Here is a 26232-nt window from a genome sequence, read left to right as displayed (position 1 = left end):
GATTCAGGTGTTTTGTACCTGTGGCACATCTAAAAACTGCAGGACAGCGGCCCTTCAGGACTGGAGTTTGACACCCCTGCTCTAATGATTCTTTTGAATCTAAAACAACTTTTTAAATCAGGAGTGTGAAACTCATTTTCATTTTGGGCCACATCAAAATCATGAATCCTCTTAAAGGGCCGGTTGCACCAGAATGCATTGATAAAACCCATTAAGAAACGGTTAAAATATTAATAAGGAACTGCCTCCCAATTCGATGCGGAATACATTTTACCACTGATAAAAGTTCCTCCAGGATTTCGTGATTTTTTTACAATCAAAATCACAGATTATTTTGGTACTAATTTAGAGAATTTTGAGAGTTGACGCTTATCTTGTCATGTTTCTGGCTCGTCTGCCTGCTATGTTTTTCTCCTCAGTACTCCTCTCATCAAGCTCATCTGGTCCACCTGCATGCTGCTGCGCTGGAGCACAATCAGGCTCATGTCTTCCACCTGTTCACCAGCAGTTATATTCAGCTCTCAGGCAGGCAGACGGTGCCAGATTTTTGAAAGCCTCTGAGTGAGTAGATATCCAGCATTTCTTCCTGACCTGACCACGATCTCGTACACATTTTTGTCCCTTGTATTTTCCTGCCTTGTCATGCCCACGTCGGATTCTTCACTGGCTTCTGTTTTCTGGTCTCGACCCCGTTTCTGCCTTTTGACCTCTGCCTCCTGCCTCGCCCTTGGATTTTGTCTGCCTGATATTGCCTGCAAGTGTTGGACCCTTTTTCCGTGCCCTGACCACTGCTCTTTGCCTGACCCTCAGATAAGTTTTGTTTTGTCCTGCCTGCCCCAACCCCTTGCCCTCCTAGCTCTGTCCATCCCTGGGTGTGCCACTTGTCACTACCACTGTGCTACCTGGACCCCCCCATGCCCCACAACACAAAGAAGGTTAGTGATTTTTTTTTTTTTCTATTAAACTTTTGGCCTTCCTCTCCTAGAATACAACCCTCTAACCTGTTTCTCTGTCCTCAGAGGTTCCTGTTCCATTGCTCGTGGTTGCTTGTCCCATACCCTGATCCTCAATAAAGAACTTATTATTTTTTACGTTGTGTCTGACTGAAATTTCGGGTCCTCAGTTCTGAGCATTGCATATCTAGGACGTTAAATGTGACTTTGTTACTTGGCACATCGATCACGAGCTGTAACCTGACATTAAGTAAGGCTGAGGCAGCAGTGGAGCAAAAATAAGACTCATTGATCAGGTATTTAATACTCAAGTAGCCATTTAGACATGTTTTTGCTCCGGTTTGAGTGATTCCTTTCTTTCTTTAGAAAAAATACATCAAAGTTGTGATATTGAGTTGCTTTTTTTTTATTCCAAAGGAGTCTGAAGTCATTCAGAAAATGTAGCAACAGATGTTTCTTTCCGTCTAAAAACTGGTATTTTAAAATTGATTAATTACTAACTTCAGAGCTTCCCCGGTTTGCAAATCGAAGGTCCATTAATCTCCCCCAGTGTTGACGTCATTCCTGCTCTGCGACGTTGCTACCTGCATCGGTTCCTCTACCTCTGGGTTTTACAACCAGCATCTGAGGTGGAGACCAAAGTGAGAAGAGAAACTGGGAGCTCAGTGATACGTCGGGCAGGAAGGGAAACTCTCCAAGGCAGACTGTGTTCAGACATGACCACCAAATAAAACTCAAATACCAGCTTTAAACAAACATCCCCATCAAACTGCAAACCCTCTCTTTAAGAGATTAGAGAGGGTTTATTCAATAACTGCTTAAAGAAATTAGCATTCAAGACGGATGAAACCTGCTGTAATGATATTGGAATTTTAAATTCAGTCGCTGCTGTGGGAATGTGTCGATATCCTGCCGAGCACAGCAGCAGAATAATAAAACTCTCTGCTGGGTGGATGTTAGCATTAGCATAACTCCTATTCCTGGTGTCTAACAGGCTAAGGACAGATTTCTCAACTCAATGAATCAATGAAATGAAAAGCGAGACATCCACTCGTATCATAACTGGAGGATTACTGGAGATAACGCATCTTAAAATAAAGCAATATTTTCTCACTGCAGCTCTTTTTTAATCTCTCCTCAAACGGCAGCGCTCTTAATAAAGCTGCCAAACCTCTGCTCATTTTATCATGTCAGTGCCAGACATTTAATTTTCTTTCAGGACGTTCCTCCCTCTCGTGTGAATTTCTCTTCCTGTCCCTATCGCTTTTGATTTTATCATTCCTCTCCTGACTTTTCATTGTATATTAAACTGAGGTCTAAAAATATATCATCCATACTTCAACACCGCAAAGTTCCTCCATATCTTCGTTTCTCATCACAGAAAGTGTTGCTTTCTCACATTTTGAGCGAGAAGTTATTTTTCTAAATGTCTCCACAGTGAAAAAGATATTTTTCTGTTACATCCTGGGGCGGTTAATAAAGCGTGGATGACTCATGCTTTTAATGTCAAACTGTGGGTCAAGAGCAGGTCAACTTGTCATCATCTTTGCTGCCCTGCAAAAGTCGAAATTTAGAAAACTTTGGGAAAAGACATTCAAGTTGTCCAGAATTCAGTAAAAGTCACAAGACGAATAAAATCTCTCCAAAAAAAGTATTTTTTGTTTAATTTACTGTACTCTGCAGCAGTGACCGGGTGTTTGCAGGTTCCAGCAAATTAAATTTAAGACTAAAGACAGTTTTAATACCAATGTTGACTGAAGTTTAAGCTTGAAAAAATAAATAAATAAATAAATAAATAAATGGAATGGTTAGGAGAACTAGCTGCATTACAATCAACAATAAAAAACTCTCTATGGCTTTAAAACTCACAATGCCAAAGTTAAAAGTTTTTTTTTGTTTTGTTTTTTTGCAGCTAGCCTCATGTGGGTTAGCAGTAGAAGGCAGCAAGTGTTAAAAATTAACTTTGTCCAACCAACTGGCGATAAATTTGCACTTACTCCTGACATACACAAAAAAGCTAGCTAGCTAGCTAGCTAAAGAACTAGCAAGGCTAAATTAGCAGCTAGTTAGCGTTAGCCTCAACCGCCTCAAGTCAGAGAATGAAACAAAGATGTTTAGATACAACCTAAACTTTTGTCCAACAGAAAAGTCCCCTAAGAAAAAAAACTTTTTTTTCTTAGGGGACATAGATTTTAAATTGATGTATTCTTAGGGGATACATTAATTTAAAACGTATTAATGTATTCTAGCTAACTGACATTTTAAGTGAAGGGATGCTAACGCTGATGCAAATGAGTAACATAATTTGAAGCCTCCAGTATACAATGCATTACAAAGGTTTTCACTCCAATTCAATTTCTTCGCATATTGTCAAATTAGGATTTCATGTGACAGAACAACACAAAGTAGTGTGAAATTGAATATTTATTTTCAAAATATTTTAAAACTAAAATAAAAATCTGTATATGGAAAATTGGGAAGAAAAAAGATATAAGAAATACAAATTTTTAGTTTGTCTTAAATCATGTAGGGGACACAGAAAAGACAAACAAAGATCGTTTTGACAAAGAAATAAAATTAATTAACTAATATTTCTGATGATGATGGTTTAAATGTATTTAGTTACTTCATGACAGTCATGCTGGCAGCTGATTAGAGCAGAAAATGTCACACCAAGGGACAGTCATAACTGACCAACTCATAGGTTTTACAGATCATCCCCAACTGTCAAGCCCATAATACTGAAAGAAAAGGCACGTTTATCCATGTCGCACATTTCTGCAACAAGACAACTGAAGGCACTTTACATGATGAAAACATTAGAGTACACTGAAGTAACAGTACAGGAAAGGAAAGCTGGACTCTACTAAAATTAATTGGATGAGTTTCTTAATATCTTAACCTTTTCTAGTCGACGGCCGCCATGTGGCGGGCATGACGTCATGCATTTAAAAGGCTTCCGTATAAAAAAAAGACGGCATGAGAAGTGTGCATTTCAGTTCTGTTGGACAGTAGAGACTTCAAACTTTATAAAAGTAGTGTTTTTATATTGATTTTGTTTTATATTTACTTCCAAATAAAACCAGGAATATGATCGATCATTTTCGCCATAGCGTAAAGCGCATTTTACGCACGTTGAGTGCAATCAGTGGATGTTTTATGACCAAAAAGTGAACGAATGCATCATGAAAGCCATTTTTCCGAGTTCCTGCAAACTCACCACATTTCTGAAGCAACCAATCAGAAAGCATTTTGATTTGCGATCGGAACAGCAGCGCGGGAGAGAGTTTTGTGGGGGTAGAGAACGGCGCGTAGTTGACATTTCGGATTTAGCTAGTGGTGTTTTGTAGTAGATTTTTCGACCGTACGTGTGTTAGTTAGTGTGCTAGTGTGTGTGTGCAGTGTTTGTAGACGTTTTTTAGTGTGTTTAGTGTGTCAAAATGAGTCGCTACATGACTGCGGAGCAAGCCCTGAAGTACATGTATGAATGTGAAGAGGACGAAGGCGCGCTGCCAGATGGCTCGGACTCGGAGTTTGAGCTTGACGATGAGGTTTGTTTTGTTTTGTTCTTGTTGTTTTATTTCTTTGTTTGCCATGGGATATGTACAGTAAATTATTATAATCAGAGTAGATGCACACGGAACCAGATTACCAGCAAGCCTGAAGTACATGTATGAATGTGAAGAGGACGAAGGCGCGCTGCCAGATGGCTCGGACTCGGAGTTTGAGCTTGACGATGAGGTTTGTTTTGTTTTGTTCTTGTTGTTTTATTTCTTTGTTTGCCATGGGATATGTACAGTAAATTATTATAATCAGAGTAGATGCACACGGAACCAGATTACAGGCTAATTTCCATCTCTAGGTTGGTGAGCCAAAGGATGAAGCCCATGACGCACAAAGACTTCAATGTGGAGTGGCCAGTCAGCTTTGTAGTGTGGACATGCAGGTGTTCCAAAGAGAAAGGCAGCTGAACACATTCCTGTGCCATTAGTGCTCAGCAAAATGCCAGAAATGGCAGACTGCAGTGCAGACACTGCCCCAGGTGAACAATGTCAGGAAGGACACTCCCTGGAAATGTGAGGGCTGTGATGTGCCACTGTGCCTTCTGATGGACAGAAACTGCTTTGCACAATGGCACAAGTAATTTGTTTGTCTTGTGGCACCATTTTGTAAATATTGTAAATAGTTGAAAGTGGAGGGGGGGAGGGTTGAGACATTGTGATGTTGGAGAAATTTGTGATGGAATATTGACATATTTTGTAAATAGTTGTAAAAAACGCCTGGGAATTACCACAATATGGTGAAATATGACTACTAATTTGTTTTTACTAAGTTTGTACAAATTCTTCAAATTTACCTAAAAATGTTCATGTTAGACTGTAAAAATGGTTTGTTCAATATTTTTTGTGAGTTTTATAGTAAAATATCATATTTTTTCTACTCGGATTTTGTTTCTGTGTGTGTTTTTTGCTCCATGTGATATAATTTTGTCAAAAGGAAACAAACACTGTAAAATCACAAAGTTTAGGATGTTCTGAAAATAATGATACCAAACAAGGTAAGGTAAATAGTTTTTAAGGTGAAAATATAAGGGTAAATTCAAAATTAGACCAAAACGGCCATTTAGACCCAAGACTAGATAGGGCTAATGAGACCTTAGACATTTAATCTTGGAATAGTGAGGCTGACTTTTTAATTTTCTTTATGTGTTTTTGAAGGTTCAGGTCTGATATTTCAGTAGCTTTTAGCCTAAAAAGCTACAAGCTGAGACTCCATCCATCCATCCATCCATCCATCCATCCATCCATCCATCCATCCATCATCTCCATCATCCATCATCATCCATCCATCCATTCCATCTCCATTTTCTTGCACCCTTGTCCTCAGTGGGGTACGGGAGGGTTGCTGGTTCCTATCTCCAGCTAATGTTCCGGTGAGAGGCGGGGTCACCTGGACAGGTCGCCGGTCTGTCACAGGGCAACACAGGACAAACAACCATGCATCCACACACTCACACATAGGGGCAATTTAGACAGACCAATTAACCTGACAGTCACGTTTTTGGACTGTGGGAGGAAACCGGAGTACCCGGAGAAAACCCACCATGCACAGGGAGAACATGCAAACTCCATGCAGAAAAACCGGGGCCGGGAATCGAACCAGAACCTTCTTGCTGCAAGGAAACAGCTCTACCAACACTGTGCAGCTCCAAGCTGAGACTCAAACCCCCAAATAAATTGGATGCAAACTCTTAGCAGCCAACAGCTTTCGGCAGCACAGAAAGAGGACACTGTACTTTCCATCCTACATAGCTGGAAGGAAGTAGGGAGTCTTCCAACAAAGGATGAAGTTGCGATTGAGAGTCCAGCAGTTAGAAATTACTGTCTCTGCTGGCCACAGATAGAACTCCATCAAGGGGTCCTATATTATTGCTGGGAAAATGTGTATAGCTTAAAACCTTCCCTCCTGCTGTTGGTCCCTGCTTTGTTGCAAATGGAGGTCATGCAGGCCTGCCATGACCCACCAAACAAGTATATTCTTGTCATCATGAATATACATGAATATACACCTCGTAAATTCTTGATGACAAGAATTTACGAGGTGGGTTGAGGCTTTCCCAGTTCCAGACCAAGGAGCAGAAACAACTGAGACCTTAGACATTTAATCTTGGAATAGTGAGGCTGACTTTTTAATTTTCTTTATGTGTTTTTGAAGGTTCAGGTCTGATATTTCAGTAGCTTTTAGCCTAAAAAGCTACAAGCTGAGACTCCATCCATCCATCCATCCATCCATCCATCCATCCATCCATCCATCCATCCATCCATCCATCCATCCATCCATCCATCCATCCATCCATCCATCCATTTTCTTGACACCCTTGTCCCTCAGTGGGGTCGGGAGGGTTGCTGGTTCCTATCTCCAGCTAATGTTCCGGGTGAGAGGCGGGGTCACCCTGGACAGGTCGCCGGTCTGTCACAGGGCAACACAGGACAAACAACCATGCATCCACACACTCACACATAGGGGCAATTTAGACAGACCAATTAACCTGACAGTCACGTTTTTGGACTGTGGGAGGAAACCGGAGTACCCGGAGAAAACCCACCATGCACAGGGAGAACATGCAAACTCCATGCAGAAAAACCGGGGCCGGGAATCGAACCCAGAACCTTCTTGCTGCAAGGAAACAGCTCTACCAACACTGTGCAGCTCCAAGCTGAGACTCAAACCCCCAAATAAATTGGATGCAAACTCTTAGCAGCCAACAGCTTTCGGCAGCACAGAAAGAGGACACTGTACTTTCCATCCTACATAGCTGGAAGGAAGTAGGGAGTCTTCCAACAAAGGATGAAGTTGCGATTGAGAGTCCAGCAGTTAGAAATTACTGTCTCTGCTGGCCACAGATAGAACTCCATCAAGGGGTCCTATATTATTGCTGGGAAAATGTGTATAGCTTAAAACCTTCCCTCCTGCTGTTGGTCCCTGCTTTGTTGCAAATGGAGGTCATGCAGGCCTGCCATGACCCACCAAACAAGTATATTCTTGTCATCATGAATATACATGAATATACACCTCGTAAATTCTTGATGACAAGAATTTACGAGGTGGGTTGAGGCTTTCCCAGTTCCAGACCAAGGAGCAGAAACAACTGCCAGAACCATTGCAGAACCTGGAAAGAAAGGAGAAGGATTGTATCCCAACAAGAGAACGATTGAAAACGATTTGTACAGACAAAGGATTAACGATGAGTGAGAGTAGTAACACATGGTCTTCCGATTCAGAGGGAGAAGAAACACAACAGATGTTAGCGAGAGATACACAGAAGCTCCGTGACATCTTGGAAGATGTCGGCAGGATAACCATTGAGACACAATCACTAATTAGAGTAAATGAGGAATTAAAGATTGAAGTAGTGAACTTAAAACAAGCAGCACTTCAAAAAGACAAGCTTGTTCGGGATAAAGACGAAGAATTAAAAAAGCTGAAGGAGGAAAACACCGCCTTGACCCTGAAGGAGGAAAACTCAGTTTATGCCGAGGAAGTCTCCGACCTGGGGCAAGAAAGAAAGGTTCTGGATAAGGAAAACACTGTCTTGAAGAAAGAAAATGCCACATTGAAGAAGGAAAACACCGCGATGAAGGAGGAAATCACCACCCTGGAGGAGAAAAACACCGCCCTGCAGCTGGAAAAATTTGACTTTGAGCAGGTAAACCACCTCTTGGAGAAGGAAAACAACAAATTGGAGCTTTATGGGGAAAAGCTAAACAAAAGACTGAGGGACATAGTGGAACAGCAAAACCAGCAGCCATTGGAAGAGGAAACCCACAAAGACAGCCAGTGGGTTTCAGACCAGCCACAGAAGAAGCCACATCAATTCAGGCGTGTGATCGGAGGCGTCTGCAATACATTTCTGAAAAAGTACCAAACAGGGCACTTTAAGGTATTGGGTTGAAAGATGGTACTTCTAAATGAAGAAGTGAACCTACAGGGGTTCAAAACAAGTTCTGTCCAACCTCCGTGGCTTCGTAGAGAGTCCTGTCGGTCTCCAGTCCTACCTGAAAGGGCTTTTTAGTGAGTGCTGTTGGTCTCCTGTCCGACCTCTAGGGTTCATAACGCGTCCTGTTGGTCTCCGGGCTGACCTCTAGGGTTCAACATTTTGAGTTTCAATTATTTATTTTAAATTTTTATATTTATTTTAATTTAATTGTTTTATTTCATTTAGTTAAATTTTTTTTTCAGTTTAAATAATTTTTTCAGTTAAATTTTTGTTTCTTTTGAAAAAACTTTATGGCTCCAATTTAGCTCCATACATTTCCATTGATCATTTAATTGCACATTTTGAAGATAAAACTGGTTAATGAAAAAAAAATCCTTTTTTGATCAAATGTTCAGGTGCCAGGATGACATGTTTTTTGGGGGGGAATATAAAATATTGGATTATTTCATCAAACTGCCACAGAATTTTTTTTTTAAACCACATGAGTCACATGATCAACACTTGGATGTTACTACTGATGGAAACCACAAAGAAAATGACAGCAGGAGTGGATATTTTCAATAACTTATTCAAACTTATTCACATGTGACTCTAAATATATTGATTTAATAGAAATAATTAAGAAATTGCGTTTTTTCAACATGTAGACAAGGTTTTCGGGACATTTGTAATCAAGACACAGCTCTAGTCAACCTGCCATCATTTTTGTGCACCTAGCTAAACAAATGAACACGTTAGCATGTCTGAGTTAGCAGCAAGTCCACCTCCATCATCTTTAGGTCCAAAAATAATTACTTAAGTTTTTTTTTTAGTTTTTTTTTTTTTTAAGTAAAGTTATGCCACATCTACACTTTGATTTATTCTAAGAATATGTTCAGTGCTTGAATAGGTTCATAGTTAGCTGTGTACCATCTGCATATTTCCGCTTCTGGTCAAAAACAACCAATCAGAGCCAAGAGGAGGGTCTTAGCACTGTCAATCAACTCATGTATGCACTGCTAAATGTGCTACAGGTGGAAAAACAACTTACAGATACAGTAAAACAGTTTATCTGCCATCAAAAGGCATATGCAATGAATGCTAACTAGTTTACCACTATGTTGTGGTAAACTAGCTGTAGCTTAGCAAAGAGCAAACAGGATTGGCAGTGCTAAGACTCTCTCCCTGCCTCTGATTGGTTGTTTCTGACTGACTGGTGTATTTCTGCAGTTAGCACTGGGCAGTTAGCACAGATGATCTAATTTAAATTATAGTACCATAAAGAAAATTCTAACAAAAATGTGAAAAACACATTTAAGTGCAGCTTTAAAGCACTAGCATGACAAAAAAAAATAGAAAATGAGAAAAAAAAATTATTTGTTCAGAATTAAGCTGTTTTTGTTTAAAGATTGCTTAACATGATAAATGTCACATTTGTGAATCTTGGCCTACGAAGGCAACATTACATAGAACTACAAAGTTTCCACCAATATCCAATTGCAACAGAGACTGGAGGTTGGGGATTACAGAAGAATTATTATTCTGGGCACTCACATGTACGCCAGGCAGAAATAATCAGTCTTGACATGGTATAATCAAACACTCAGAGGTCAGCTGTCCTGTCTGTTGTCCAACATCACTAAATCCTTTCCAAGAACACCTCGTCAGCTGCAGCAGACGAGGTGAGAGCGTCGGTTATCTGTTTGTGATGGAGCCTGTCATTGGGTTTGACGGATCAGGTAGAGGACAAAGAGGCTGTGAAGTTGATTTGTTGGAGACCAAAGCTAAACTCTGAAAGCTGTTACACTGGGTCAGAGTTTCCCTGTTTCATTCTTATCTGGCCTAGCACAACATAGTATTTTAGTAAAACTCTGATTTACATAGAAAAGGGAGCTGAAACATAAAATCCATCAGGTTTCCCTTGTATAAATACACACAAACATTATCCTAAATGTTGATGATTTTTCTATTATTTTTGTCTGTAAGGTTTTCAGCCAGAAAACCTGCTAAGCCTGGTGATTGGGGCACTTGGTAGTCATTCATCGATGACAGCCCATCGATTTTTTTGAGTTAAACATTTTTTAAAGTTGACAAAAAAAATGTGAAAATTATCACTTGATAATCTGTGGTTCAGATTAATACCTGAGCACCAACTATAAAGTCTTAAAAAACATCTAAAAAAAAAAAGTATAAATAAGCAATGCTAAGCCTAGTGGGGACACAAGTAAAGCCTGGTGGCCCGCCAGGCTTGTAATACACTGGGGGAGACCTCGTGTCTGGATGTGGATTCTTCATTCTTCACAAACCTTTGCTTTATTTAGTTGAGCTTACTCAAAGGGTGAATCAAAGGGTAAAAGTTACTGAATGTTTGTTTAAATGAATCCTTTCTGTTGTACTTTCTGTATTTTTAACAGGCAATGAAAATGTCACTTAAGATTTGTTTAATGCATCAACCTGCCGACCTTGAGCCAGAAAGACAACTTTGTGCCATTTTTTATTGCAGTTAAGGGCAACAAATGGCCCGCAGGCTGCACTTTAAGCACCCCTGAATTAGTGGGAACCGTATCCCCCACGTTTCTGCCAAACTCATCCTTCCATTCTCAAAAACAAAAAAAAACAACCAGAAGAAGAAGAAGCTTCACTGCTCCTCCTCCTCCTGCTAATCCTTCTGAGCTCTTTTCAATCTCCACAATAGTATTTTGCTCTTTAGGTTCCCTCCTCTCCAGCCGACTCTTTTGTTCCCAACAGGCAGGGGAACTAAATCAGTGGCTGAGCCAGGGGATGTGGGAAAAAGGCTAACGGTAAATTTAAGCAGATGCGACTCCGTTATTCACTCAGCTTTATATGCTGGAGAGTTTTATTTTGTTACAGTATTAGTGACCTTGATACAGTTGTTATGGAGAAGAAAAAAGGGGGAGAATAAATCTGGTTTTGAATGGCAGTGACAATAAAAGGGGTTTAAATCTGAAGAGATAAAAAGAAAATGCTCTTCAAACTTAAAAATGTAAATTATGCCCATGTACAAAAATTTCTTTAATAGATTAGACAAGAGGATGTGTCATCTCTTGAACCCGACATCTACATATTTTTAACTTTTTGTCATGTTGCAACCAAAAGGTTTGATTAATTTTATTTAGACAGAAATCCAAAAGTTTGATGTAATATATAAAGCCAACTGCAGTGTAACAGGGTTTTATTTTAATAATATCATAGATGTGATTACGTTAGTCAAATTACTTATTCTTTGAATTTATTTTGTTTAGTCAACAAGTTGTTTTTTCAGAGATGTATTGGTGTTTTAAGTTCTGTTACCCTGCTCTTGGCAGCTGGTGGTTACCATAGTAACGGTAACTGACAGCTCCTCCCCCTTTTCCAGTTGCCGTCGGTAACTGTGGAATGCGTTAGAATCAGCTCTGTGTCTTTACAAGAGTTATATTTTATAATATATTTTAGACAAATGTAATAATATTCAGTGTTTCATTAGTAATTTTGCTATGTTTTGTAAACGTTTTTAACTGTTATCATTATTAATGTTGTCCATTTCAGCTCTGTTTAACTTATTTTAACTGTTGCTAACTTTGTAGTTTGTTTAGGGTTATTCAAGGCTTTTTCGCACTGCAGGGAACGGTACGGAACGGAACGGAACGGTTCCGACCGTGTTTGCCTTACAACTTGCGACCGGTTCCACCCGGCCCCTTGGAACCACAAGAGCTGTGGTTCCAATCGGGCCGGCCAAGCGGTTCTGCTTAGAACCAGCAGCTGATTGGCCGCTGGTTGTTATGGAGTCAGACGTTGATTTTCCATTGACAGCTGGCTCTCACTAAACTGTATTTTGTAAAGAGTGCTCTTTTCAATATTTGTATTATTAGTTTTAATTAGCAATGGATTCGTCTCAATGTAGTGCAATCACCTGGTCTAATGATGAGGTTTTTTTTTTCCTCGCTGATGAACGAGTACAGAATGAACTAGATCGGTCAACAGGAAAGAGAAAGTTTTCCGCCGCATCTGTGAGGAAAAGGCTTCGACCGCTACATCAAAACCATTGTTTGGTTTAAAAAATAATGACGTCAGGTACAGCATCGATGGCGCCCTCAGTGTAATGCAAACACAACAGGGCTGGAACCGTTCCGTTCCCTACACGTTCCCTGCAGCGCGAAAACGCCTTTATTGTACCTTATTTAGTAGGGGCAGAAGCTGCTGGGCTGATGTTAACCACCAGCTTGATTTCCTGTTTTATTAGAAGAAATACAGTGAACCTGAATGTGTCTGTCATGAAGTACTGAACCTGAGACAAACATAGAAGTGTGTATAATGTTTATGTTTATTCTCCAAAGTACTGTCTCAAGTATGACTTGAATGTGTGCTCATTGTTTTGTTAAAAATCTGAAGAAAAAAAAAGTGTGTAAAATGTCACCAATTTAAAAAAAAACAAAAAACCAAAGAGGACATTAATGTTACCATTTTAGCAAATTTTGCTGCTGTTTAGACTGCACAATGGCTTCTGAAAAAGAAAAGTGTTTTGTTGTTGACTCTACATTCAGAAATCACTTACTGCCTTTTTGTTGGTTGTAAAGAAGGCTCTACTAATGCTTTTTAAAGATGTACATTTGTATAATTGCGTTTGTTTGGATTAAAGTGACAAGAGGCCTTAAAACAGCTCAAAAAGGCAGAACTGACCAAACTAAAACTTCATTAACTCAGAATGATTTTGTGCAAAAAATGTAGACCAATCCTAACCTGTACAAGGAACCAAAATAGGTCACCTTTAAACCGCTTCAATCGGTATGTACTATTCATCAAAGAAACAGGGATCTGCAAAACATTTCTGTTACTACATTTATTCTCACACAACGTGGCCTTTCTTGGGAAATAAAATTGCTTTTTGCCATTACTGTGGGTTCCTGCTGCTTCAGCACTCAAGCAGTTTCACTCCGTCTCTGACAACCGCTGTTCATTGTTATGCATGAAAAACCTGTGGCTCGCCTCGAGTCAAGCTGCTCCAGTAATCACATCTCAGGCCATTACAAGCCCATTCAAATAGTTTCTTTCTGGGGAAAAACGATGAGGGTCTGAACTTATTTCATTTCACATCAACAGAAATATGTTGACTCCTTCAACATGCATGGCACCAAGCAGGGATGTTTAAAAATCAGTGCAATAAATAGGATCTATTGACAAGAAGCCACTTATAGGTACTTTTGTTTAATCAGGGGTCACAATTAAATGTTTCAAACCAATTTTTACATGCTTTCTGATGTCATCAGTTTCCAGAAATAAGCTGTCAAGACATTTTCAAGCCCTATGAGAAGAAGAGCTGGACTTTTTCAGCTGTGTTTCTTGAAAATAAAATAATTTAAGGTGATAAATATGAAAGCTCCTGTGAAGTCTGAAAAATTTTGATCAACCTCAGCATCAAAATCCAATATGGCTGCCACGAGTGATGTGGACTTAAACTTTTAATCATCGTCTCAAGCACAAATACTGCTCTAGAAAAGCTTCTTTAAGATACGAACCACAAAAAAGTGTAATTTGTATCATTAAACTACACAGTTACTTCATTTAATCTTCAAATTAATTCCTATTTATTGACACTATAATTGAACAAACAGTGGAGAAAATAGTAAAACTGAACAATTCCAGACAGTTTTGGAGGTTTTTAAACATCATTAGTTGATATTTATCGTGACAACATTAAATCCGAATTCTTATCAAACTGAGAAATTTATCACGATAAATTATAAACGATATGATAAATGCCCAGCCCTTCAGCCATGTATTTAAAGCTAGTATTAGCTGCAATATTAAACCATTTAATGCACTTTCAGTTATTTTTTTCTCAACGAATCATTTGCACAACCTCTTAATTTGAACCTGTTCCTTCAGTTAAACATTTCTCTTACTCTGACTTTAGTTGATCAGTATTTGGAAGTGTGGCAAACAAAAACTGAACAGCTTTGTTCAATTCATTTCTAAAACTACAGAAACACTACAATTCTTAAACAGAAAATCAACATCATTGTTCACAACTTCTTCTTTTGTTTGCTGGCTGGCCTGATTGAAATTCATCATGAGAGAAATCCAACTCAATGGGAGAAATCCCAGACAGAGCAGTGAAGGGAGATGAGAATCGATTGGAATTATATTAAGATTGGTAGTCCTAACAGATCTAAAAAAGAAAAGTTTGGTCTGATTTAATTCCTGAAAGTAGGGAAAAATAATTATGAAGAGTGTGTACACATAGGATTTAAATTGTATTAAAATATGCTGAGACCTGGCTGGTAACCAAAACTATTTGTTTAGCTTTTATTCACAACGTTAATGAAACAAACCCTGCAGCTTCACCACAGCATACGCAGATGTGACCCTTTGAGTCCCTGAATGCTTTCATAGGATGCTCGGGGCACCAGAGGCGGCTTGAAATAAACATCTAAAGGGTCATGCTTTGAAAGCATGCGGGGGAGGTTTGCTGGGCCACCAGCTTTCATGTGTCGCTGTCCTTTTGCAGGCCCGAGTCACTGCCCACTCGGCACCAGCAGCTTGTGACATTTCAGCTGCTTTGTCTTCTCTTCGAGCGTTTTAAAAACCCTTCTGTAGTTATATTTCGACGTAAAATGGCAAATGTTGGGATATGGAGGGTGATGGAATTGGAAGACAGAGATGTGATATTAAAAAATGAGAGGTCACAGATAAAAATAAACAGCTTAACTGGCATTCAGAATGTCAGAAAGCTAAGCAGAGAAAACGCCAGCATGGTGACTAAAAATGTCTGCTACTTACAGAGATGGCATCATCTAATTGAGGCATTTTTGTGCAACAAAATCGGTTCAACTAGGTTCGATTTTTGTTTACTTGTGTCTCTTTTGTAGATAATGCTATTTAACAGAATCATAACTACTTTATTTTTATAGAAAGTGCTCCTGGATCACTTATTTTGTCTTATTAGTGCGTCTTTCCTGGATAATGTGGCTAATCACAATTTCTTGAAGTAAATATATCTTCACGTATTGCATTGTTCTGTTTCTGTATTAACTAGAATATCTTGTAAAATTTACTTTTTATTTTTTTAACATGTAAAGTACTCCTTGTAAAGTGTCTATTCACTCCGAGGTTTTGTTTTGGTTACGTTTCCTTAGATAAAAAACGTTTTAACCACTTTGAATAATAAACTGAACGTGATTGACAACTGGGATCAATTCGAAATGTAGGTAATGGACTTGGAATTTGTCTGTGTAATTTGACTTGTGTTGTGCTGTAAAAATAAATTGACTTAAATTGACATTTTAAAAAAAGGACAGAAACGATCCAAACAAACTTTATCAAATAATTCCGCAGCCAAGTTTAATTGTTTTTGGGGAAAAATGAGAATCTTGATCAATGTGTCATTAGCAAAACGTGCAATGTGATGATAAGAACCAGATTATTGATTAAAGATGTTGAATTTCAATAAATAATATTGTTTCTTAGAATTAACCAATGAAGATAAGCTAGAAAAGACAAGTTGGGGATGTGCCAAAGATGTTAGCTTCACTGAAACTGCCTCTGTTTAAAATACAAAACCTTTTTTTCTCTTTTCTGAGTCGGTGGCTAGAGGCTACGAGAAAAAAAACAAGGTTATATGTTAATGAAGATGAAAACACACAAACACACACATAGCTATGTCGCTGTTTGACTCAACCGGACAAGTCAGTGAACAAATCCTCCTAAATGCAGCATAATGTTGCTTATACATGTGGATAGAAAATGCCCTTTTTCTCTGTAGCTGGGCAAATTTGAGAGAAACAGTGTTGAAAATTATATAAAATTATAGGAAACTGGATTTATTGGTTTAGATGATCAAAAATGTTATTTTATAAATAGTTACTGCGATGAAATATTGCAAAGGGATCAGAATCACAACTGTACACAGCTATCCTGGTGCCTTTTGATTATTTTATCACTTTCAGGCATAATAATAATAATATGATCACATTATCCATCTAATTTTGACTTGTATTTTTTGATATATAATCCTCATGTATTATACATGCACTAGAAACAAATATTGCTACTGGTATTGTGTTTGCTTGACATTAGGGTGACAAAGATAAAAACAAAAGCTTAGACGACTCTTCTAAATAATTTTATGTTTCTTTAATATGATATATCTAGTTAAAATCTGTCTAATTTACTTGCTAATTGCTAATGGCTAAACATGCTACAAAAATTTAACACTTTGTTGTAATTTCTGAAATGGGTTATTGAATCTGTAAACTTAAATTTAATCTAATCATTTAATGATATTTATTTATTTTGTCTTTCTTGGTCATTTTTTTAAAAGACTGAAGCAACTGCTTCATTAGGAAACACTTCAAGTCAGCTAATAGCATGCTAGCAAAGGTACAGTTAGTGTTTAGCTAACGCTTAGCATCTAAATACAGTTTTCCCTAGATCTGAGACCAATTTTAGCTCAAATTTATTATGTGAACACAAATAAATCTCCAAATAAAACAGCTATGATTTATCACTCGGTGAAATATGAACACTTTTTTCTTATGATAGCTTAAATTTGTATATATTTTTTAGCTTGAATAGCTAAAGCTTTTTATTTATATCTATAATCTAGTGATAGAGACATTAACAGCTGGTTTCTAGGGCAACCAGTCATGCTGTATTTTTATTTTTAAATATTTTTATGAGTGTTGATTGCTTCTGCACAGTGAAATTTATGTGACTAATTTCTTTTGAGAGTCCGGATTTACATATTTTTTCCACCATGTGGATGTGATGGACACCCAGAGTGAAATGTCTGGAGAGCAATTACTGTAGCCGGAAAAATACTGTATGAGTAATTAAGTGAAAGCAATCAGTGAGGGAACATAATGAATCAGAACCAGCTTGAAATGCCCCATTTGTAAGAGAACATAATTAGTTTGTGATGCAAAAATGTGAGGCCTCATTAAAACATCATGTCTATCATGACGATATCAATTATGTCGTTAAAGACAGGAAATCATGATTAATGTATTCACTTTTTTTAAGTAGAGGCTTTAATTTGATTTTGATTTGCAGGTGTTTAAAATCAAATCAGCAGCTTGCAGTCCACCAAGCAGAAAAAGTTGCTTTGTTCTCCTTCTGAATGCTAATTTTGAGTTTGGCATCTCCTGGAATATATCAAAACGATGACTCAGGCCCGCATGCAAACTTGCAATTAAAGCGTGCTCAGGTTTTTTCTGTTCCTTCCTGAGAATGCTGATCTTAAGCTACAGGGTCATTCTTAAGCCGACGGGGAAGTTCAACAGGAAGTGGATCACGACAATTTTCCCCAGAAGCCTGAGGCAATTGACAAACAAGTTTGGCCTCACTAAAAGCGAAACTCGCAGGCAGGAGAAGCACTTCACTTAATCAAAAGGAGTTAGAAAAATAAATGTTTCCGACTGAACATGAAATCCTCAAAGAAAAGCAATAACTCTCAATTAGCACTAACACAAACGCGCAAGAACAGTGAAAAATGTCTTTCTGTCTCTCCGGGACAAATTTATTTAAATTATCCAATAACTCAGCATCAGATGGACAATATCTGAATGAAGATAAACTTTGGTAATATGTGATTTTTATCACTAAACTGCACACAGTAATTGAATTTAGTCATATTTTCAAATATATATACTTATAGACACTTTAATTGAAAGAAAATTGTAAATCTTGGAAATGCAAACAATTTTGGGGTTTTAAAAAAAATCCTTATTTGGACTTTATTGTGATTGTAAATAAAAATCAATATCATGATAAGAAATTTATCACAATATATGACAAACGATGAGATAAATGCCTAACAATAGTTGTTTTATAAATATTTATCTATAAAACAATAGATGAATATAGAAAATCACCTCCTGCAAACTGTTAAGTACAGTAGAGCACCTATCATGCTGTGGGTCAATTTCTCTTCCAGACTATCTGTAATAAAATGTTTACCAGTGGCACAAATGGAGAAATATTATGGTATGTTTGGTCGTAAGAGAGACACCTGTGGAAGTTAATGAATGGAGAACAAAAAAACAGGAAATGGAGCTTGAACTTTCATCCAATGTTCACTAGTTCAGATCAAAAATGAGATTTCTTGGAAACTCTGGCTGAGCTCATAACTGAAAACGCCTCCATACATCTTACAAGAAGCAGAAAATATGCACCAGTGGGGAAAAAAGCCGGTTCTAACAGCTGGTACTAATTCTGAATTACCAGGAAGAGCAGCGAACAGAAACGCTCAGATGTACAGACGCTGACAGGAGCCCAAGAGTTTCTTAGAACTATGCTGTTATTTTTGATGAAATGCAGAAAAAATGAAGATTATTCCAGATCGCTGACTGGTATTGTTCTTAATCAGGGTATCTGCAAGCTTAGAAAGTCAACTTTGTGATTTTTTAAGACCTTTGTAACGCCATCTTGTATAAAATTTAAGACAAAAACAGATGGTTGGTGGAACTTGCTGTGTTTCAATCAAGCATAGCAAAAAGTACGAACCAGGCTTTTTGCTTCTCACGCTGCAGATCGATTAAAGCTGTAGCAATGTTTTTACCAGCGTTGCACTGAGAAGTAGCTCGCTTGATGAGGTGTTTGCTAATTGCTGCTGGCTAGTCTGAAGGAACTAAGTGGTGGAAGCTTTGAAACTGCAGCTCGGAGGAGGAGCTTCGCCTTGAAGGCGGGGCTTGGCCAACTCAGGCATTTTACACAGCTGAATGGTTGCCCTGGAGATTAACTGATTTCTTAAATATGCATATAGGAATAAAAGCAACACTTCTGGCATGTTTTAGATGAGGAAATAACATTATAACATGATGTAAAGCTAGAAAAAGTTACAAATTTTACATGGTATTGCCATGACTTTGCAACTGGAAGATGGACAAATATCTACAGCAGTTGCATAACAAATCAAAACTTTTAACTTTTTTTTTTAAATTATGAATTAAAGTCAAGGTCAGCTTTGGATTCAAGGAAGAAATAAAACTAAAGTCAAACTATCCCACATAAGCCGCTAAGTACAAGAGCCCACATGGCGACGGAGGCCTGTGCTGCTGACACGATCTCCTCTGTCAAACAGTGAAAAACAGAGATTAATGAGAGGGACGGGCACTGCGCTGCAGAAACAGCCACCGCCGAGGGTTTGTCGGCACATCAGGGTGCAAAAACCCGTGATAACAGCCGGCGATGAAAGATGAATGCAGATCAGGAGCTGACAAATCAGGGAGCGATTAAAAAGAGGCTTCTCTCCTCGGCTGTTTCCTGGTTTGTGGACTGAAGATGACTGCTGGCCTGACAGGAAGGGCCTCATTGTGCTGCAGCAGAGGGCTTACGTAAGATGTTGGTGTGCAGACATGGACACACTCAGCACAACAACGCAATGTTTCCTTTTTTACAGAATAGAAACTTTCATGGTATAGCTATAAAAAACCCCCCTAAAAACAATTAACTAAACAAACAAAACAAAAACGTGTGCATCGGAGCCGGCATTCCTCAGCTGTTACTCAAACCGCGAAGGCCAACGGCACACATGCACTTAGAATGAAACATGGTGAAACTTGCCTGACTCAACCTTTAGCTGTTAGAAATGCACTTCCTTCACTTTTACTGTAAGTCGGTGTAAACGCTTGACTGCACAGTGGTAGCGAAAAACAACCTTTTAAAAACCAGAATATGATTCAGAAGGACTTCTAAAAGTCTCGTTGTTCGGGTAAATATAATGTTTGATTTGTTTTTCCAACGGCAAACTTCAAAAACACAAAATATTACCAAGCATTTTTGTCTAGTTTCATCAGCAAATTTCTTTGTACACTTAAAGTAAGAGGAAATTAACTTAAAGTAACTTATTAGCAAGATATTAGAACTTTAATTCATTAAAACTGGTGAAAAATACTATCAATCAATCAATTAATCAAGTTTAGTTGTGTAGCAACGTTCAGCAAAAAGGCAGTTCAACATCATAAAACCAATATCACGTTTTGTCATTGTTAAAAGTTTGGTAGTTCCACTGAAATATGTTGCTATCAGTGAAATAATCAGCCATTTGAACTGGTACTTTCTCTAAAACAAAACTCCTCCATCTTGCTAACAAGTTACTTGTTAGATAGTTTTGTCTCATTTTAAAATAGTTGCAGATTTTGTGTTTTTGCAGAGCAGAGATTTGACTGGAAACCACATCAAGCTAGCGGCGGCAGCAGCAACAACAGAGAGAGTTTTAAAGTGCATTTCTACCTCGGTCACCCAGATGAGCGGGATGGCGCTGTAATTCTTCCTCATCCCTCCTCTCCCTCAGAGCCTGAGGTCAAAGTGCATGGAAGTGCATGAAGCCCCCTGTGGGTCGCTGGCACTCTGAAGCTTCAGGACTCCAACAGAGCAGCCAAAGCAGCAGCAGCAGCGTCTCTCTCTCTCTCTGTGTTTCGTGAGCAACAGTCTTATTGTGAAATCTTGCACTCCGTGTGGCAGCAGCTATTAGAATCAAAGCGGCTCGGATTCCTCCGGTGGAGGTGTGTTTTCAACATTTATAGCCACCAAGCGCTCTCTCTCTGGGGTAAAGGGTTTTTTTCTCTCTCTCTGATCTCTATCAGACAGTAGCAGAAACCTGCCAATCGGGAGCGAGCAGGCGGAGAGGATGAGGAGGGAAATGAATGAGTGCAGGATTCGCTCCCTGAGGGGAAGACGTTTTACTGAACAGGACAGCCAGATAACGGCCGGCGTGTTTACACGGCCAGGCTGGACTCTGCACTGCCGCTCAGGCTCGCTGGGACATTCTGTCCAAACCGGGGAGAAGCTGCTTCTTTCTGTCGCCCAGCCAACCGACAGGATAATAAACGAGTGATATTTTCAGCATCTGTTTGTCTTTTTTGTTGTTCGTAGCAATTCCCCCCGAAGGGATGAGTAACTGTGCTGTTGACACAGATTAAAACATCAGACAATAAAAATCGACATTTGTTTAAATTTCTGCAAAGCCAGAAATGGCTCTCCATAGCTGTGTAGTTCTGCATGGCCTCATGTTTGTTTACATAAACCTGAATTTATAAGAGATTAACTCTGTGTTTTAAAGAAGATGGTCCAAAGCCAATTTAGATAAAATAAGGAAGCATTTAACCTGATTTTCTCTTCGTCCTGAGAATTTGACTCCTATCACGGCTGCAGATCGGACTTTCATTTAACACAGTTTGGAACATTTTCATAAACAAAACCATTCTGTTCTACCACACCCTGGAATTTCACTTGCATAACTTTGTTTGAATGTACGGCTTGACGTACAAGAGGGAAACAGTCAGATGTTCTGCTGACTCCTTTAGTCCAAGTCTAAGTTATTTAGAAAGTCTCATTTAAAAAACACCTACTCTATCCTAATTATGCTACAGAAATAACATAAATAAAAGACAGAAAGCAAATATTCCCCAAATGTGGTTCATTTACGCCCTATTTCATAACCCTATAGAGTTTGGTGATATGGATTACAAATAAAATGTTATATTTTTTCATGACATGTCTGAGTTTTTTGGCATTCCATACAATGTTTTATTCAGGAAGGTTTCTGGTCACTGACGTCAGTCCTGCAGCCCTTGTGCATAAACATAAACTCTGATGCTTTTTATCAGCCTTTAAGTGCAGGAAACCCATTAAAACAAACCCAAGATATGGAGAATTACGTTCTGGTAAACGCTGAGGAAAGACCTCACACTTTCCTCCAGGAGCAGGAACCACTCAGGGGAAAACATTGACTGTTAGCGATGTCAAATAGAGAGATAACGAGGAAGAGGATTCACCCTCTTCATTGCATTTCTGCTGCTGGCATCGCTGCCACCTCAGCCAGATGCTGCATCAGCAGTCACAGAGTCAGAGGCTCAAATTATCTGCTCCATTTGCAGACGATGATTCAGACTGCAGAGAGACGTAGACGTAGCTGAAGAGCAGCTAATAAGCCCCTTGCTGAATAAAAAGCGAGAACTTCAGCTTGGAGTGCGCTGGGAACGTTTTATAATTATGCATCAAAGCACTCACAGCTGATTGTTCTGAAATTACTCTTGAGGATTTAAATGCGACACCTCCTTCACTTTGCAAAACGAATCTCCTCTGATGTCTGAATACAGATGGGAACGGATCAGCGTTCGCTAAAATGCTGACAGGAGAGGATGCCAGAAGCCTTCAGAGCCAAACTGATGAAGCTTTGGAGACGGCGCTGACTCACCGACACAGATTAAGAAAAGAGCGCCCCCTTTTGGCCATTAAGCGATAGTAAAATTCACTTTGTGATGATTTTCTTCTTCTGCTTCCACATCCTCCAAAAACTGGTATGAGGAAGAAGCGACAAAAACAGAAAGTCTCCTCATTTAGCAGCTGCAAATGTCTGAAAAAAAAGAAAAAAGGTTTTAACTGTTATCAAATTATCAAACTATGTTAAATTCTAGAAAATACTTGGAAATTTTTCAGTTTCAAAAGTCGAATTATTTTGTTTTTTTTTTTAGAAAATTTTATAGATTAATCTCAAAATTACTGATTTTTATTTTCTCGCAAAATTTTGACTTTTCAAACTCAAAAAGGGTTAAGGTTAGGGACAAAAATGTAAAAAAAAATTCTAGATTTTTTTTTTACATTAATCTCAAAAGTTCTGAGTTTTTAGCCGAAATTCATATTTGGTTTGTGCTAAAGTGAAAACGAACCTTTGTACTTTAGCAAGAAGCTGGTTAATTCACAGCAATGAGGTAAAACGGAGGCACACCTGTAGATGAATCTTAAGGTAACTCAAACTCACCGTTTGCTTATGAAATATGAGAAAATCTAAAATAAATCATCAAGGATATCCGATGGAAATCTTTGGATATCCATAAATGAACCAAAACATTTGGTGATCTCGCGAGATCTTGTGATCAGCGGTTAAAACGTCTCGTCGAATTGATTCGCCATCTTGTGGCTAACGGCTCCTTGTAAAAACAGGTGAGTTTTTTTTAATACGACTCCCGCATTTGATAGCGGCGTTAGCTTGAAACAAGTGACTATTTGAGACTCTTATTTTGAAGTAAAAAAAACAAACAAAAAAAAAAACTTAAAAGGAATAGCTTCGTGATCACAAAATTTGATCGTATTTCCTCGACAAGCTAGCTAGTACAGCTAACAAAAACCACCAAAGAAACCCTTGGCTTGCCTTATAGATTTTTTTTTGTTTGAAATATGTTTAAAAACACAACGTGTTTTATTCAGTTCTTAAGAATATGATATAGGAACTAAATGATTGTGTGTGCCTCAGTCTACTTTTGCATTAAATTTAAATATTCATTGTTAATCCCAAAGGGACATTAAATGTTGTAGCCCATTAATTCAGATTCTTCAAAGACTTATTGAAGATAGTGATGGCAGTTGGCAGGAAATATTTCTTGTAGCAGTCTGCATTACAGTGAATCTGAAGAAGTCATCACTGGTTGTACATCAACTTCCTCTGCTGGCGGGTCAAGATCAACTCACCTCTTTTCCTGTTCATCTTCAGAATTTAATCATAATATAAAACAGGTTGAAAGGAAGGACCATGATGCCGTTTTTAAATATCAGGATAAAGATTTTATTCAGGCAGGAAACTATAATTAACAGCATGAACATAAAGCAGTCAGTTCACTGGGCTCCGGCTTTAGGAGGAACCCACTCGTGGATCTTCTTGCGGGTGGTGGGGTACGGCACGTACTGCTGCGGGGAGCCACTCACGTTGAACTGATGAACCTCGGCGAGGAACTTCTTGGGCTCTGGAGGATGTGTGGTGGGTGGGTCTTCTGTCATACAGTGCAGCCAGCGATGCCTGAATGATGAAGACGAGGAGCTTTGGTTACATTTGCAGTCGCGCAACCATATTTAAATTAACCAGCATTTAATTGGAATGGCAGAAAGCACTATCACAGGTTTAACTTTTTCCAACAATTGTTCAAACAGTTCATGGATTAAAAACAAGGAAGATACCATTCAGCTGGCACCATGCTGCCATCCACCTCCCAGAATGTTCTCTTTCCGTTCATCTCTGTGGTGTAGATCACCCAACGGTGACGCCCTGAACACACAAATAACACATCAGAAGAAGCAGTTTCTTTAATTGTCCAGAAAGACTTATGATTTAAAATCTGGAATTAAGACAGAAAAAACAAACTTGCTTGGACCAAAAATACAATTGGATATTGGACTTATTTAGCTTGTATAATTTATTAATTTTAAGCTTACAACAAACACCACAAAGTTGGAAAGCATCAATTGTGTAAATCTAAAATGAGGTAGACTACAAAATAGTAATTTTAAATAGATGACGTGACCATAAGATTGAAACATTTAAGCAAACGTTTAAAAAAAAATTGTCTAAAATGGGTAAATTGTTTTAAATTAGCAAACATTACATAAATACTGTAGCATTGTTCCAGTCTTGACTTCATAGTTACCTGTTTATGCAGTACATAAAGTTAACTGATTTTTATAAGCCATTTAAGATGCAGAATTAAAAAATATAATCTTCTAAAATGTGTTCATTTTTTAGTAAATACAGTGCTTTTTTACTTACACGTTTACATTGTTCTTGTTTTTTTTGCCACACTAAAACGTTTAAAGTCAAACTAATTTTAAAATCAAACAAAGATAATCAGAATAAACTTAGAAAACAGTTTTCAAACCAACCCTCTGATAATAAATTTAAAAACACCCCTTGAATGTAATGAATTATTGTCAATTAACAAGACTTATCTTTTGATTAACTCTTTAATTGCAGAATTGGTTTAAATTTGCGATGCTAATTGAGATTTCTTCTGGTTGAGAGCAAAATTCTGAATTTTAAAATAATTTAGCCTACTTCATCTAGTCAGACAAGTTCTGTTTAATGTACGTGATTAAAGAACATTATGAGAGACATAAACTTACCAAAGAAGTAGTGCTTCTTGTCTTCATAGTATTTGTTTCCGTATTTATCAATACCAATAAGAGTGCCTGTTTTGATATCGTTCACCCTGCAAACACAAGCAAAACATTGATCTTAACTACCCTTGAATATATTTTAAGAAATAAAAAAACGACTCTAATGTAAAACGAGACACTTGTGAGTTTAAAAATGAGCATTCCAAATATTACATTTAATTTAAATGTCATTACGAGCCCTTTATATGGCAGATGTGGTGTTAGTTGTCAACATGCTAACTACAGTTAGCTTTACAGTCATCGCTCTAAGCAGGAATTTCCGTCTGTTTCTTAAGTTTCTGTGTCATATTTAAATACTGGGTGATAGTTGGTAATATTGTTGACTACACTGACCTGAAAAACTGTGTCAAAAAACCCCGAACTCCTCCATGACCTCCTAGCTGTCCCAAAGCCCTTCGGACCAGGTTAGCATACTCCGCCATGTTTAGACGGAAGTGCAACGGAAACGTCCCGACAGAACCAAGAAGGAAAAAAAGTTCCGCAAAATAGGGATTTGTTTTCTTAAATACAATTAAAATTTTAACCTTTAAGATATATCACTATAACCTATGGTCTTGTTCATATACATAGAATAAAGTAGAAATATCCTTTATTTATGATTTACAAAAGAATAGAGGCATAAATATTGAAGCTAAAATAAAAATCTAAAAAATTACAAAAAAATAATATTGTACAGTAAGGGCAAATTTAGATAACATGATAAACAAGTTAAGTACAATATTACAATAGCAGAAATTAAAAGAAAAAAGTTAAAAACCAATTCAATTTGCACTCTTCTGTCTGCAGTCCTATTTTCAATAATGGTCACTGCTTACCTCAGGTTGACACCCATAATCCTGTTACCTAACAAAGCCACAGAAC

General features: G+C 38.1%; 2 protein-coding genes and 1 long non-coding RNA gene across 3 annotated transcripts in view; 1 reads left to right on the top strand and 2 right to left on the bottom strand.

Moving 5' to 3' along the window:
• Positions 1-20789, bottom strand: part of tmcc3 (transmembrane and coiled-coil domain family 3) — a 48237-nt gene extending 27448 nt beyond the window's left edge. Inside the window, exon 1 of the mRNA XM_008400484.3 lies at positions 20659-20789. Within this exon, the coding sequence (XP_008398706.1) occupies positions 20659-20703 (45 nt within the window). The 5' untranslated portion in view covers positions 20704-20789. The remainder of the gene's footprint in view (positions 1-20658) is intronic.
• An 8-nt stretch (positions 20790-20797) lies between these two features.
• Positions 20798-21384, top strand: LOC145550178 (uncharacterized). The gene is made up of 2 exons (XR_014086066.1): positions 20798-20930; positions 21012-21384. It is a non-coding gene; the product is annotated as an uncharacterized LOC145550178 (long non-coding RNA).
• A 2581-nt stretch (positions 21385-23965) lies between these two features.
• ndufa12 (NADH:ubiquinone oxidoreductase subunit A12) lies at positions 23966-25843 on the bottom strand. Its single transcript, XM_008400482.3, has 4 exons — positions 25705-25843; positions 25318-25403; positions 24379-24466; positions 23966-24220 (listed from the first exon to the last, which is right to left on the bottom strand). Exons 1-4 carry the CDS (start codon positions 25791-25793, stop codon positions 24040-24042), a joined length of 444 nt encoding a protein of 147 aa, XP_008398704.1. The 5' UTR covers positions 25794-25843; the 3' UTR covers positions 23966-24039.
• Between the last annotated feature and the right edge of the window lie 389 nt (positions 25844-26232).

The sequence above is a fragment of the Poecilia reticulata genome, chromosome 23 (assembly GCF_904066995.2).
Source record: "Poecilia reticulata chromosome 23, P_reticulata-male-v2, whole genome shotgun sequence".
Taxonomy (NCBI): Eukaryota; Metazoa; Chordata; class Actinopteri; order Cyprinodontiformes; family Poeciliidae; genus Poecilia; species Poecilia reticulata.
This window is presented reverse-complemented; position numbering and strand designations above follow the sequence as displayed.

Bases quoted from the DNA above. Each gene is read 5' to 3' on its own strand.
- ndufa12 (XM_008400482.3), bottom strand. From the start codon at position 25,793: ATGGCGGAGTATGCTAACCTGGTCCGAAGGGCTTTGGGACAGCTAGGA. The intron at 25,404-25,704 runs GTCAGTGTAGTC...TTGTGTTTGCAG, and splicing joins TTTTTGACACAGTTTTTCAG to GGTGAACGATATCAAAACAG. The intron at 24,467-25,317 runs GTAAGTTTATGT...TTGTGTGTTCAG, and splicing joins CAAGAAGCACTACTTCTTTG to GGCGTCACCGTTGGGTGATC.